Below are 15730 nucleotides of genomic sequence, written 5' to 3'. Positions count from 1 at the left end.
GACCTCTCTGATTAATCAATGAATAGCAGTCATTGTGATGTGCATATATGGGGGTACCTGTGCATTATGTATTTAATAAGGGTACTTAGAACTCTATTACTATTACAGGATGTGTGTTCTCATGTAAAACCAGATGAGAGATCTTTCTCTCCAAAGAAGTGAAACCAAAATGAACTGTTGTACTGGTGAATGGTAAATTCCTATAAGCACATTGTCATTTCTATTATTATTAGAAGACAGAAAACTTAAATTGACAGTGACCTGTTTATAACTGAGGTGAACAAAATCCTAGCACCAGTACATGCAAATCCAGTGATTTTATTGGAAAAAAAAAAGAAAGCAGAAGTGACAAGATATTGACCTGTAAGTACTTACTTTTTTTTAGTTCCTATGACAGCATTAAGAAATAAAGTTAGGAAAAGTGAGATGCAGAACTAGTGAGAGCACAGTTAAACAAGTCATATAGCAGGTAGGATACTACTTGTAGAAAATATTTTAACTTTCAAAAGAAATTATTAACAATACCATTTACTGAGAAGTTGTGGCTGTTTAATACTAATGAGTCTAGAACTAACTAAATAGAACTATGTACATATACATCTAAAACCCAACTGTATGTGTTTTTAAATAGTCAACACTAAAAATACAATTAGATTATGTACACACTGGAGTTGTTACCTCAGTGTATAGGGATCAGCCTTTGGTAAACTGCAAATGTTTGTTGAGTATTCAGAATAGCCTTTAGAGATGTTAACTAGCTAGAGTTAACTGGCAATTAACTCAAGGATTTAAAAAAAAAAAAAAAAAAAAAGACAAGCCTGTAGCAGAAATTTATTAAAAGATTATACAAACAATTTCTGGAAGAAGTCTAGTCCCCCTAAGAATTCAACAGGTCTCCTTTTTAGTCAAGAGTGGTTTTGAGACAGAAAAGATACATATTTCGATGTCTGTTAAACATGACGTTTTAGAAGTTAATTCCTTCAAACACCCAGCCTGCGGGCCACGTACAGCCTGCGGGCCACGTACAGCCTGCTTAAGATATTTATCAGCCCCTCGGGCACGATCAACTTACCAGAAATAAAGCTTATAAAATTTATTCTTAACATATAAAATGCTAGTGCAAAGAAAATCTTCCAAATGGGAACTGCATGCAGCCAATTAAGAGTCTACAAACATCCTGAAACAATTCTGAGATACAGTCAGTTCCCTTTTATCTCAACAGAGTGTTAATTCTTAAACCCAATTATGGTTACGGATACACTAGAGAGCTTACCACCACTGTAAGCTCTCTAACCGCTCTAAGCCTACGGAAGAGAAATCTCCCATCAGCATAGCGCTGTCCACACCGGTGCTTATGTCGGTGTAACTTATGTCTCTCAGGGGGGTGGTTTATTCACAGCCCTAGGCGATCTAAAATATGCCAATTATGCTGTAGTATAGACATAGCTTATGACCTTTTAAAAGTAAGATTTTTATATAATGTAAGTGTACAACTGCCAATGTAAATTGCACAGTTATACACATAGGACAGTTTCAAATGCAATTACCTGATTTAACAAAAATATCACATCTACGTTAGGGGAAGTATTTTAACCAGTTAAAACCCTAGTGTAGACAAAACCATTATTGCTTTAGTGTGTGTTAGCTTCTGGAGGCAACTCGGAAGAGCACTGGTAGGTGCTTTGTAACAACTCTGCCCAGAGCTATTCATTTCACTTTCATGAGCACTAAGCTTTACAACTAAAAAATAATCTTACTGTGCTTAATGAATAATCTCTGCAACAGTTTCTATTCCTGAGTACGTCAATAGTAAAAATCAGAGAAGTGAAGAACCCTGCTCTATACTTAAATGCAAAGTACAATCATCTTATAAGTCTTTATCGTGCTCCCTAAATTGAATATGGTTATTCATTTCTTATGCATTTCATTCATCATAACTATTCTAGGAACTACTAGTATTACGTACAAAATGTTTCTATGATTATAAAAATATATTATAAAAATACGTGCGCAGACTAGACAAGAAAAGTGCAACAATGTGTGTTCTTGCTGCACAGGTTGGATACTGGCCTTTGTATTATCCATGCCACTGAAACATAACAGGCAGCAACTTAAATGGCGGCACAAAGTGTACCAGCTATTTTGTGAGGCTTAAAACATCAAAAAGGCAATTGTATTATTTGTGTTGATTAGTACATAATTATCAACCTCCCTCACCCAATGTAAAGTTACACAGGACAATGCAGTGAAAACTTCCCATAAGCAACATTAACAACCATCTAAAAGCCCTCTAAGTTTCAACAATTTCTAATTGAAAATGCCTAGTTGGTCAGCTTCATTTTCAGTTTCTGCTTACCACTACTTCTTCGCTCTTACAAACTAAAATATGGCTGTCACACTGGATTTCCAATGATACAGGGGAATGCGTAGTTAAAAATGTGATGAAAACATTTATATCAATGTTTCATAAAACCCAAAATAAGATTTGGGCTTAAGCATTTTAAGTGTATTATTCCTTTAAGTTTTTTTTTTTTCTTTTTAATTAAGGGAACACTTTTTCCACAGCAGCTGTTGTTTCTGGAGGGAAACGTCAGCTGCTTTTCAAAATCCACAATCTTAAACAGTGTAAGATTACCAATGAGTTCACTGTAACTCCCTACAGTAGAGCCCATTGATAATGAAATAGAAGGCAAATACCAAATAGCTTCATTGCCACGTAATATGAAAATGGTCATTCTGATTCTTTACAAAATGCAACTTTATGATGAGGTGGTTCCCACTGCATGGGTTCTGTAATATTTTTTTGCAGCTCTCCACATCTACAGGTCATCATTCTGGATGTAAATCTGTTTATACCATTTGGCATTACTGATCTAGACAAATCCAACAGGGATTATTTATAGAGTACTCACGCACTATCTCACATGTCACATCCATCCCCCAACAGAATCAACTGAAAGCTAATCCCAGCAACAGCAAGGAAAATAAATGTCAACTACAATGGAAAACCCAGAGTGGAAAGAGAAATTTGGTAGTTAGTTCAATTATGTGCACATAAGAAAGAATCACTTTAGTTAAGCATTTGATCTCACTAAAGAAATTACCAATCCAGCTACATGCAGTACTTTTTGTGGGGAGATTACAGAGCGTTTCAGGATGTAACTGAGCAAAAGGATTGCCAGTCAACCAACAAAATGACAGTTAGGACCTCCCAACTATGATTCCTTGAAACCTTGACATTTGCCCCAGGTGATTAGCAACCAATAAGCAGCACCTAAAGTTACTCAGCTAATAGGTGCAGAAAAGCAAGTCTGGAGATACCTGTCACTGGGAAAGAAAGGCTCCATTTGCTCCTCCAGACAAGTGTGTAGTGCTGCAGAAAATCAGAGTTGGGAAAGGATAAGAAATAAGTTTAATAAGAAAAAATATATCAACTAGTATCGGAGAATGAACAGAATAGCGAGGGGAGAAAGGAGGAAAGTATACCTGTAAAGAAAAGGAGGAAAGCCAGGCAGGGAAAAGAATATGTACCTGAAAGAAAAGGAGAAGTGAGCAAGGAGGCATAGGGTGCATAACCAGAGAAGGTAATAAGGAACATCTGGCCAAGGCAAGCAACTCAATGGTATTTCTCCTGGTCTGTAACAGGATAGACTTTTGAATGCTGCATCCAATCAATTCCAATATGCCATGGAATGTTCTAGGCATCAATGGGCAGAACCCTAGCCATTTTGGTGGAAATCAGAAAGCCAGAAGGGGGTAGAGGGGACACACACAACCCCCTGCATTTAGTTAGCAGAACCTGCAATTTTAACCACATCTAATTGTGTACAGATCAACAAGCTGGTTCATAGCAGCATTGGGGGGGGGGGGGGGGCATGCCAGGAATCTGTGAAAGAGGAGGAATTGGAGAATGGAACACAAGGAGCTTATGCAAGGAATGGAGACTGTAAGAAGCCCCTTATGCGTGCAATGCACTCAGACTACAAACACAACAAAGCATGCGACTCTCTAGGTAATAAATGTGGTTGTGACCAGAATAAATCAGCATTAAATCAGAGATTATGGAGTGAGATTGCTACACAGCAACAGAAAACGCAAGAACAGCAGCATAATCCTGAAAGCTTCAGGAAAGCCTGAGCTGTAACAGAGCTGAGAGGAAGCTGGAGATGATCAGCAGCCTGCTGCATCGGGCCCTTTCTTAAGGAGTGCTCAAGGATACTTCATGACAAATAGGCCTATCATCAGGGAGCTAAAGTACCCAGATAAGTGGACCCATCAGATATTTCCCCTTTCGTTTTTCAGTGCAGAGAGCCTCAAGTGCCAGCAGAAGTTACCAGAGAGAGCTGCTGAAAAGTGAGTCAGCACCACAGAGTTCACCCACCCCTGGGGCTGCCGGCACACAAGAAAGAGCTCCCTGGTTGTGAGGGGAGCACCGGGCAAATAGGGTGACGCTCACAGTGGGGGTGCAGGGGGAGGGGAGGATTCTTTGGAGGACCCACCTATAAGCCTTCCTCGGCACCACCTGCATCCACAGCCGACTCATCAGCTGTGAGGGAAGCACACGCTCATACTGGGGGGGGGGAAGGAGTCTTGGGGGGCTCAGGTACGATCCCCCCAGGAGCTTGCTCACCGCACAGGCATGGGGGAAAAGCGATTCTTCTGCGAGAGACCGTCCCTGCCGCCACTCGCTATCCCCGCCCTCCCCCAGGGCACCACCGCAGGGCTCCCTGGCGAGGAGGGGCGCAGAGGGTGGGCAGGATGGCGGAGCAGGGCAGGCGAGGACTCTCCTTGGGGGAAGCACAGAGACCCTGCCCCCACCACCTGCCCACCGCAGGGCTCCCTGCCCGAGAGAGGAGCGGGGGCTGCTCGCGGGGAGGAGCGGATCCTCGGGGGGGGGGGGCACAGAGGGATGCAGATGAAGGCCCCGCCCCGCCCGAAACCACCAGCAGCCACGGGGGAGGTCCCCGCCCCCCGGCCAGCAGCCCCCTCCCGCGAGCTCCCTACCCATGAGGGGAGCACGGGGGAGGGGTGTCGGGGAACCCACCTCAGTCCCACCCCCTCCCGCGCGATGTGGGGCCCGGCCCTGCCTCTAGGCCCCTCCGCGGCTCCGTACTCACGCGGCGGGCCCTCAGCTCTACTCGGCCTCAGTCAGCGGAAAGGAAGCGGCGCTGGCCGCGCGGGGGATTCTGGGTCGCGGCGCCGACCAACTGTGGCTAGAGGGAGGGGGAGCCGGCGGGCGGGCGGGCGGCGGCGCTGGGGGGGGGGCACGTAGAGCGGGCGCGGGCACGGCCGAGGGGGCTGCAAGAGTGGAACAGTCCGGATGAGGGGTGGCTCTTTGCTGTGAGGGGGATGGCCCGTTCTGTGGAGGGGAATGGAAAAGGCCGAGGGATTGGACACCCCCTCTTGCGACAATGGAACATTCCAGCGAGGGCCGGCTATGGGAATTACAGCCTACCACAGGTGGAAGAGTCCAACGGGAGGAGGGGGGGGGACGGCAGGACGTTCCACCTCGGGAGGGGGGGAGGAAGAGGAGGAGGAGCAGCGACGGCGCATGCGCTGTGGCCGCCGGCCCGCCCTATCGGCTCTCAGGGGCCAGAGAGGAGACAAAAGACCTTGGCTCCTCGCCCCCGCCCCCGGTTATAACGCGCCCCCCCCGCCGTCGGGCCGGGCCCCTCCGTCTCCCCGGGACGGTCCAGGGCCGGGCGGGTTTATGGCGGCCGGCGGCCGCGGCCCCGGCGCCGGGCCCCGCCATGGATCCAGCCGCGGCTCGGCCCGGCGAGCGCGCTGAGCGGCTGCAGGCAGCCCCCCGCATGGCCTGCGGGCGGGACGCGCCGCTGCCCCCGGCCGCCGGGGACCCCCCGGCGCTGGGCCTGCGGGAGCCGCCGCGGAGGAGGCGCTCCCCGGACGGGACGGGCTCCCGGCGGCCCCGCGGGCGGCCGGGCAGCGGCGGCAGCAGCAGCAGGGCCTCGCCGGGGCTGGAGGAGCCGAGCCGCCGGGGGCCTCCGGGGCAGCCGGGCGGACGGAGCCCCCTGGAGCTGGAGGAGCCGGGCAGCAGGGAGCCGTCCCCGGTGTGCCTGGAGCTGGGCGAGCCCGGGGCGGCGGCGCGGTGCCGGCGGGGCGGCGGGCCCCCCAGCCGGGGCCCCGGGGGGCTGTCGGTGAAGATGGCCTTCCGCCGCGCCTACTCCATCAAGGACAAGCTGCAGGCCATCGAGCGGGTGAAGAAGGGCGAGCGGCAGGCCTCGGTGTGCCGCGACTTCGGGGTGCCCGGCGGCACGCTGCGCGGCTGGCTCAAGGACGAGCACAAGCTGCGCTGGTTCCTGGACCAGCTGGGCGGCGAGGTGGGCACCCAGCGCAAGAAGATGCGCCTGGCCAACGAGGAGGAGATCGACCGGGCCGTCTACACCTGGTTCCTCACCCTGCGGCAGCACGGCGTGCCGCTCTCGGGGCCCATCATCCAAGCCCAGGCCGAGGCCTTCGCCCGCCAGATCTACGGGCCCGAGTGCACCTTCAAGGCCAGCCATGGCTGGTTCTGGCGCTGGCAGAAACGGCACGGCATCTCCAGCCAGCGCATCTACGGCGAAGGCGGAGGGGGGGATCCCGCCGCTCCGGGGACCCCGCCGCTCAAGGCTGAGCTGGAGCTTGGGGCCCCCTCTTCCGCCTTCCCGGACCCTTCGCTGCTCCTGCCTCCGCCTCCGCCTCCTCCAGCTGCCATGGCACCTTCCGACGGGGGAGGCTATGGGGACGAGCAGATCTACAACGCCAATGTAACCGGACTCTACTGGAAACTGCTGCCGGGCCAGGCTGGGGAGCTGCGGGCCCATTCCCCCCGCCTGCAGCCTCCCCCCCGCCGGAGGCTGGTGGTGAAGGAGTGCGTCACCGTGTTGCTGGCTGCCAACCTGACTGGCTCGCACAAACTGAAACCGCTGGTGGTCGGGGGGCTCCCAGACCCACCCAGTCTCCGGCACCACAACCAGGACAAGTTCCCAGCCTGCTACCGCTACAGTCCCGAGGCCCGGCTCGGACCTGCCCTCCTCCGGGCCTGGTTCTTTGAAGACTTTGTGCCAGGAGTCAAGCGTTATCTGCGCCGCAGCTGCCTCCAGCAGAAGGCGGTGCTGCTCCTCAGCAGCCCCCCGCCACCCTCTGGTGCTGGCCCAGAGGAGCCACCCCAGCTACAGACCCCGGATGGCTCTATCCGAGCCCTCTTCCTCTCCAAGGCTGCAGCAGGGGGCAGCTCGGCTGGAGGGGGAGGCCGTATCCCAGCCCCACTGGAGCAAGGCGTGGTGTCTGCCTTCAAGCAGCTCTACAAGCGGGAGCTGCTGCGATTGGCCGTGTCCTGCGTGGCCAGTGGGGGAGGCGGCCCAGCAGGGGGGCCCAGCCCAGCTGGAGGCGGGAGTGGCCCCCTGGACTTTGTGCGCTCTTTCCTGCTCAAGGACATGCTCTACCTGGCTGGCCTCTCCTGGGACCTCATCCCTGCTGGCTCCATCGAGAAGTGCTGGCTGCTGGGGCTGCGTGCTGCCTTTGAGCCCCAGCCTGGGGAGGAGGAACAGGGGGAACCGCTGGGTGGGGATGGAGGCGGTGGGGACAGCAAGGTCTTCAGTGACCTCACCCACCTGGCTGCTCTGGCCTACAAACGCCTGGCACCTGAGGAGGTGGCCGACTGGCTGCACCTGGATGATGCGGCTCCAGGCATGGAGGGGGAGGATGGGGAAGGGGATAGTGGGGATGAAGGACCTGGAGGCTGTGGGGGGGATGAGGAGGAGGAGGCAGCAGAGGTGGGTGCCGGAGGTGTGGGAGGCAGTGGAGTGGAAGAGGGAGGGGATCCCCCACTGCCCACGGCCCGGGAAGCCATCAGGGGCTTGGAGACAGCGCTGCGCTGGCTGGAGAGCCAGGATCCCCGACAGGTGGGACCACTCAAGTTGGTGCAGCTCCGCTCCCTCATTAGTATGGCCCAGCGGCTGCACCAAGGGGGTAGCTCAGACTCATAGAGGGTGCGAGGGGGACTGGAGCTGGTCAGCCACCTACTGGTGCATCTTTGGAGGGGTAGCCCCACCAAACTCCCATGGGATGGAGGGGAACTAACCCCACTCTGCAACGGGACTGACAATGGGGGACCTAACCCCCCTCACTCATCGTTGCTAGGGAGTGGGGTCTAATACCTCGTGGGGCTCAGATGTCCCTCCCCCTGGAGCTACCCCCCTGTAATGTCACTGAGGGGTAAGCCTACTTCCTGGGGCTAATAAGGGGGGCTAACCCCCCCACAAAATGCCATCACTTGAGGGCTAGTCCTCACTCAAAACATCATTGGGAGGTGCTATTCCCTACTCATGGAACGTAGGGGGATAATTCCCAGCAACATCACTGGAGGGCTAATCCTTACCCCTGACATCAGCAGATCCCCCAACCCATGGGGCAGAGGCCAGGGAAGGATACCAATCTCTGTATCCAGTGTCGCTGCAAGGAAGGGGCTTATCCTCATCCTCCTGGGATTGAGGGGAAATTAACCAACATCCCTGAGAAGGGCTGAGGCGAGGGACTGGACATCAGTGGGACAGAGAAGGCACGCTGCCCCCTAGCTTGACTGAGAGGAGGGGACTCTCCCTCACACGGGTGGGACTGATGAAGATGGCGGAGCTGTGAGATGGTCCGCAGTAAGAATCCTGCTGTGAGGGGAAGGGGGCCATGCATGTCTATACACCGCCTAGGGAGGCTCTTCTCCAATTGTAAAGAGGAAACCAAGTGCCGGGCAAGGAAGGAAGCTAAACGGATAGCTTGGCTGCTGTCTCACACGCAGAGTTCTGTGGAAGTGAATCCAGGTGGCAGCAGCAGCCTCACTGTCCAGACCCGAATCATCAATGGACTGTAGCTGCTACTAGGATGTAAACTGGCAGCCACGTGCTTCGGTATCTTTTTGTAAGAACAAATGTTACACTCTGGAGGGGGCCTGGTCATTCATACCTTTCCCATTTGCTAACTGGTTTTTTGTTAAACTAGGGTGGGTTTAAAACTGGGGTGGGTTTTACATGCACTGGATTAGAACTGGTACGCTCTGGGCTGGGGGCACTCTTAATAAGCAACAGGCCACCCCGAGAGCTGGTGAGCTAATGTAACCTCCATGGCTACTTTATGTGCACAAGGGCTGCCATAGCCCTTAAACCCTGGATCCTTCAGACTATTTAAAAATTCAAATACCTTTTTTTGCAATCTTCTTGTAGCAAAACAGTTAAGCCTGGTGACTAGGAAGATAACGAAATTCCCTTCAGCAGTGGGATGTTCTGCAGGCAGAAGATTCTTGGTTTTGCCTCTGTAGAGGCTGTTATAGTGAGGCAGCTGGTAACCTGTCCTGCAGCTGGAGTGAGGCAGGAATTGGAGGGGCCCACAACATTTATATTACAAAATAGAGGCATGAGAGTCTAATCGGAATATTTTTTTTTTTGGCCTGATTTAAAACAAAAACGTTTAGTCTGGCTATTTAGCAAAAATAAAAAATAGTTGAACAGTCCTGCATTGTGGCAGGTGGGGATGGATACTTAGCCATCTTTTCCATCTCATAACTTCAGAGTCTATGAAGATCTAATCAATTTCTGTTCCACTTGTGGGGGCGGGGAGAGGGGGGTTTGGTAAATCGTCCCCTTAGCAGGATGTATAGTGAAGCAAAATAGATTTTAATGTGACTTGTCTTCTTCAAATGATGTGGCAATTAAGCTTTTGATTTAACCCTTGAAATTGCATTAACTGTACGTGATTCTCCCAAATTTGTTTCAATAGGCAGTCATCCGGTTACCTGTAAAAAACCAAACAAACAAAAAAAAACACTGGCTGCTCTGAAAAAGAATCTCCTGACTTGTAGTTCAACTCTTGCTTCTGAGCCCATGAACTAATACTGAGACTTGTTTACAAAATAAAATCTCATAGCGTGAGACCAAGAAGAGTGAATAAATTGATACAGTTGCCTTATAAACCTGGTTTTCTCCATTTGGATAATCAGCTCTGAATAGTATCCTTTAAAACTGGAATTCCAGCTTCTGCTTTGGAATATCTTTATTAGGGACGGGTATGAAAGACAGTTAATTTAGGAAACAATAGACACAAAAACTAGCACACAACTGACAGCAGGGTTCATGTTACAAGGAAACTGTCTTTTCAAAAATATAAAGGTAAATTCCACTACAGTAATGTTAAACACTTAGATTACTGGAGCCATATGCACTTTTTAAAAATATCTATCTTTATTTTTGCTGTTCAATTTGCACTGTCTTCAGAGCTGGCATATGAAATTGATCAGACTATTTTCAGTTTTCTCACTGTCACATACAAGTGTATGGCAGTGTTTGAGTTGTGAACACTATAGGAAAGTTTTAAGTTACATAATTACTTCCACTGATTTACTTATTTTGATTATTTAAAAATCATTTCTATTATGTTTTGTAATTTGTTTAACAAAACTTAAATTTTAGCCCTAAGCTTCCTATATCACTTGAATATAGGTCAGCAATTCGTATATTGCTGAAAGATATCCTTTAGTCAAACACAAGTCTTTGGCTCAGTACAGAGGTAATGTGGTGAAATTATATGGCCCCTCTTATACTGGAGGTCAGACTAGGTGATCTAGTCCCTTTTGGCCTAAAACGTCTGTGGATCTCTATGAAGATTTAAAATGTCACTCTTTGAAGGAGAGTTGGAATTCTGTGAGACAATGATTTCTCATGTGGAGCTGCATACGTCACTTAGGGATGGGGGAAGATCCCACTTAAGCCTTAAAATTATAAACCAGCTACAGCTTCTGTTCCAAAGGACTGGACTGTTAGGAAGATGGAAGAAGGTGAAGGACTTGAGTCACGCTGTTGACCCTGTGGCAGGCTGGCTAAACTTTGCAGTTACTAATTTCCTTTATTTTTGAAATTAGTGTGGCTAAGAGAAAAGTGACTACACAAACGGCCTTGGTGGGATCCCTGTTTGTCTTTCAGTGACTCCAGATAAAATGGACTCAATTATCAAGTAAAAAGATGTATTTTATAAGTACCGGTGCCATTGACTCCCTCAGGATCTGAAAGTCAAGCAGGGTCCTTTCTTGCTTTGCATCATCACAAGGAATAAAGATTCCAGAGCTGGAATTTATTTGGCAAGTCTGTTGATGATGCATGTGACAGAATAGACACCAGCTCTCATGAGCTGCTTTATATGTGTATGGCTAAGAGGTGTAGGACGTTTATCGGAAAAGTGATCTGTTAAAGGATGAGCCGTTAACTACAAAAATTAGGAGTAAACACGGCAAAAAAGTAAGCCCTACCTGGTTCAAAAAATAATGTAACTGGAACAGATTTCCTTAAATCAGTAAGGATTTAACTTTGTTTTTTATAAACATTTTGCTAAAAGCTCATTTTAAAAGTACCCCCTCCCCTCAGTCTGATCACTGTCATTAAGGGAACCAGGAAAAGATTATGAGGAAAATACAGTGAACACTTGGGACTCAGATGGACTGTTTCAGGGAAAGGAACTGATTTCCTTTGTTTCCACATTGCTAGTGGAAAGGAAAGACCCCACCCTAAAATTTTTAGTTGGTGTGAGCAAAGTGTAGCTCAGAGCTTGGCAAGATGGAATATTGCATGCTGGGTCAGGTAGTCTTTGGGTTGAACCTCTTAAAAACAACAGTGGCTGTAAAATGCTCTTTTTATGTAACTTAGGTTCATCCCTCAGCTTTCCAGCAAGCTGCCAGCGTTAGTCCCAGTTGGGCAAAGTTTGGATAGCACTGGGACATATCTGTATGGAAACTAGGGGTTGCTAAAGCAGCAAGCTGAAAGGTGAAGCTACCATCAGAGGAGCGGCAAAATCCACTGGAAGAGAAGATTTAAGAAGTTAGGAGTAATCAATGGTACCAAGGCTTTGAGAGGCTTGGGATGACGAAGATCGAGTAAAAGTGTTGTGATTTTGGCCTGAGAGATCAAGAGAGCTCTGTCTCACTGGAGTGTAGAGGGCGGAAGCAAGATGGAAAGTCAAGGATCAGATTGGAAGGTGATGTCAGATCTTATTAAAGAAATCTGGACGATCTGATGTGAGAGGGGCAGGAGGGAGTCAAAAGTAGCAAAATGAGTTGGGGCTACAGGTGTGAGGGAGGAGAAATGAAAAAGCTGGCAGAATTAAAGGAAGAGAGTGAATTTGTAGTGGAGGAAATCCGCATGGTCATGTGACTTACCCCAGAGATGATTAATACCACCTGAACAAGAGTGGAGAAAATGGGTGTATTGTGGTTGTTTTTCAGCTGCCAGGTGGCTCAGAGGAGACCTGGGAAGGTGCTATCCCTGCCCCAGAGATCCCACAATCTGAATATTTGCTGACATGAATGAAGGTGACAAACAGGTGATGAAGTAACGGAGGTACACACTATACCATCACACCGATAAGCCATGTATGTATGTTCACAATTAGGGAGTATAGAAAAATTATTTGGAGCTCATTTTAGCATATTGGTGAAGTCATGTACTTTCTAGATAGGCAACAATCTGGAAACTTTCTACTGTTTTTTAAGAAACATAAATAAATACTGGTAAACGTCAGGCCTTGTATGTTTCACCTGGGAACCTACTTGTTTTGAAATCCTTGATCTGAGGCTTCTCTTTGGGTGGCCAGCTATGCTTTGCAGTACTAGCTGCTGTAAAAGTCTCTTCCCAGCTTCCTCCCACCCCAAAAACCCCCCACAAAGACCCAGTATGGCTGACTGTAGCAATCTCATTCTGACCTGTATCTTTTCTGCCAGTCCCAACAGAGTCTATTAGTTACTGCTTCCAGTCCTGGTCTGTGGGAATTAATAAAGCCATCAGTCAAGTGAAAGGTGTTTTTTCAAAAATTCTGTTATACTGAGGGACAGCTTGTGAGCTGCACAGAAACAAACTTCATAAATCCGTGATGACCTCCTTGTCCTCTCTCTCACCCACTCACATACACCAATATCCTGGCATATTTCAGTGTGTCACCTTTTGGGAATCGCTGCTTGGGTTGCTTCAGGCCTGAGTGTCTACTCTTCTGTGTGGATGCTTCAGGCTGTCCAAGGAGCTACTGCCCCAGAAACGGGGGTTAGGGTCTGTATCTCCCAGGCATGCTTTTGTCTCCCAGCATGAAAAAAATCCTTGTATTGTGCATGGGGGAGGGGGGGTGAGAAGAGTGGAAAAAGGGATGGTATTCTCCCCACGTTACTTCCACAGTTCCAGAGTACTTGGTTGTTTCTGTTAGGATGATGAGCAGCAAAATAGTTAATTATACAGATTCAGTCACTGGAGGGGATGAGTGAATATTCACAGCTGGTTATTTACTATTCTGTTGATGTGTCACATAACCTTGCACCTGCACGCATCAATTTGTTTTAACTTGTGCTGCTTCTCCACTCTTTTAAATGTGGTTGCCATCTGGCCATTGGCGCAATGATGAGTCATAGATTCCAAGGCCAGAAGGGACCATGGTGATCATCTAGCCTGACCTCCTGCATGTCACAGGCCAGGGAACTCCCCCAGAATAATTCCTAGGGCAGAGCTTTCAGTAAAACATCCACAGAGGTGCATTGTCACAATCTCAGAGCTACTTTTTCAGGCTGTCCGTATTACAGACTTGGTGTGACAGTGCAGTGTTGGGTCCCAATCAAAGTTATTGTTGTAGTAATAAGGGCTGTTGGGTAACACTGACATCTCAAAATTTTGCCAGCGAGTGCTTTGGATGTTGGCAGTCTCTGGAGGAGTAACTTAGTGGCAAACAGATTTAGTTCTAATTTGTTTGTTACCCACTGGGAGGTTCATCCAGTGTGACTAGGGGCTGCTGCTTCAACCAGCTAGTTGATGGTGAAGAATAATTCTCAGAGGCTGAAATGTAAAGGAGGTGTGTTGCAATGCCAGTCATGAGAACTTTGAAGCTCTTGGTATGGGTCTATCGTGAAGTAATACGGTTGAAATACGGTTTAGCTCCATCCCCAAGAATAACTTTTCCCTTCCCCAGACATGGAATGGGAAGGCCTCTCATTTATGTCCCGTATTTTACCCTGTGAAGCACCAAAGTTCAGAATTATATAGCTAGGAATATTCTGCCTAGGGAGAGACTGGATTGTCAGAATCCAAATTTAGTGATCCGGTAGAATGGGGAGTTGTCCAGTCGGATTGGGAGTCAGGACACCGGGGTTCTAATCCTATCACTGTGGCTATGGCGGGGGGCGGGGAGAAATGTAGAAGAGTTAAGGCGTGGGGGGACACTGGACTCCTGGGTTCTCCACCAAACTCTGGTAGGGAGTGTAGGCTAGTGGGGGGCAGGGGTCTGAACTCCTGCGTTCATGACTTTAGGAGGCAGTGTTGTCTGATCTAATGATTAGAGCAAGGGAATGGCAGCCAATCTCTGCTTCCCAGTAGGAAAACGTGTCTGTGTTGTTTGCTGGGGAGACCCTGGAAGATACACCTCATTTCCAGGAAAGTCTTGGGGGCAGAGCAGCCATGTCTACTTATTTCTGTGTGCTCCAGTACCTCCCAAACAATGCCAGAAGCTTGCTTTGAAACAGACATTGAACTGTTATATCTGGTTTGTACACTGACAGTGGCTCCTTCAGCTAAGAGACCAAAGCTTTACAACAAGTAGATGCTATTGAGTATAATCCCTGCGTGTGGTACGAATAATATTTAGCATGCAGAAAGAGCTTTTTGTATTCCAAGTGTCTTACAAACCTTAACTAATGTAATCAGTGCAACTCTCAGAAAGGAATGGAGCCTAATTGAGATTTGCAAAATGCTCGGAGATCCTCTGTGAAAGGGGCTGGATTGGTTCAAAGTGGGTCCTCCCCTTGATGTGTGTACACCACTCCCATGGAGCAGAGGATGCATGGATCCAGTTGTCCTTCCCATAGCAAAGCCTCGGGATTAGTGAATGCCCCTTGAGGGTACGTGTGCATTAATGGCTCTCTGCTCCCAGCTCATTGCAATGGGAGGAGGCTGGCTGAGGTCACTGTGCTTTGGATTAGGCCAGTAGGGATGGACAGGGACACTGATGACATGCAGTGGCTGGTGTTTCCATAGAGTCTGTAGCCCTCGGAGGAATCTTGGCCCTGAGAGGGAGAACTGTAGCTTTTTGGGGGATAAATGAAGCATTCTGGTTCTGCTGCTGAGGATTACGCTCTGCTCAGGGGGGATGGAAAATGCCAGTTAACTCAAGCCCATCCCCCTGGCAAGATTTGGTCCCCAGGCAGAGCATATCCTATGCTTGATCTGGGATGAATGTCATATACCAGAGGCCCTAGGGAGGTGCATTTCTCAGGCATCAGCTTCCTCCCTTTGCTAGCACTGCACTGCCCTCCCCAAACGCACCCACTCCCTGCAAGGCTGTGCTTTAATGCTGATGAGCCACCACCTGCTCTCCTGTCAGTTGCAGCAGCTCGGTCCCCTCTCCTTCCTGGCAGTGCTGGCCCCTGCGGCTGCAGGGGGGTGTGGGTGCGCACAGGTATTGCCCCTTCCCGCTTGGGACACAGCAAGAGCTGTAGGGTTTGGGTGCTGCTGGATGAAATGGCAGGGGGGCGGCTGGGTCAGCCATGTGAGACTGGTTGATGGGGAGGGTGGGTCCATATGGTGGGCTAGAGCATTAGGCAGGCTGCAGAGGATGCAGTAAGGGAAAGCTGAAAGTCCATCTCAGCTGACCAGCTTCATCACCTCTTGTGAGTCAAGGCCACCCAAGAGAAGAAGAACCTATGGGCCATCTTCTTTAGGGCTGGCCT

General features: G+C 49.3%; 2 protein-coding genes across 5 annotated transcripts in view; one reads left to right on the top strand and one right to left on the bottom strand.

Annotated features, from left to right (window-relative positions):
- Window positions 1-6125, bottom strand: part of EEF1D (eukaryotic translation elongation factor 1 delta) — a 38657-nt gene extending 32532 nt beyond the window's left edge. Inside the window, exons 1-2 of one of the 4 annotated variants that reach the window (XM_073329933.1) lie at window positions 5118-5154; window positions 3322-3373 (exon numbers count right to left, since the gene is read on the bottom strand). In XM_073329933.1, the coding sequence (XP_073186034.1) occupies window positions 3322-3347 (26 nt within the window). In that variant the 5' untranslated portion in view covers window positions 3348-3373; window positions 5118-5154. Of the gene's footprint in view, window positions 1-3321; window positions 3374-4499; window positions 4580-5044; window positions 5066-5117; window positions 5155-6117 lie in introns of those variants that run through there. The other 3 variants (XM_073329935.1, XM_073329934.1, XM_073329932.1) reach the window with 3 other exon arrangements.
- TIGD5 (tigger transposable element derived 5) lies at window positions 5566-14170 on the top strand. Its single transcript, XM_073329936.1, has one exon. It carries the CDS (start codon window positions 5751-5753, stop codon window positions 7983-7985), a length of 2235 nt encoding a protein of 744 aa, XP_073186037.1. The 5' UTR covers window positions 5566-5750; the 3' UTR covers window positions 7986-14170.
- Window positions 14171-15730: the final 1560 nt, after the last annotated feature.

This window comes from Lepidochelys kempii, chromosome 2, assembly GCF_965140265.1.
Source record: "Lepidochelys kempii isolate rLepKem1 chromosome 2, rLepKem1.hap2, whole genome shotgun sequence".
In the NCBI taxonomy this organism is placed as follows: domain Eukaryota; kingdom Metazoa; phylum Chordata; order Testudines; family Cheloniidae; genus Lepidochelys; species Lepidochelys kempii.
This window is presented reverse-complemented; position numbering and strand designations above follow the sequence as displayed.

What these genes read in the sequence shown, in the direction of transcription:
- TIGD5 (XM_073329936.1), top strand. Translation starts at nt 5,751, where the DNA reads ATGGATCCAGCCGCGGCTCGGCCCGGCGAGCGCGCTGAGCGGCTGCAG.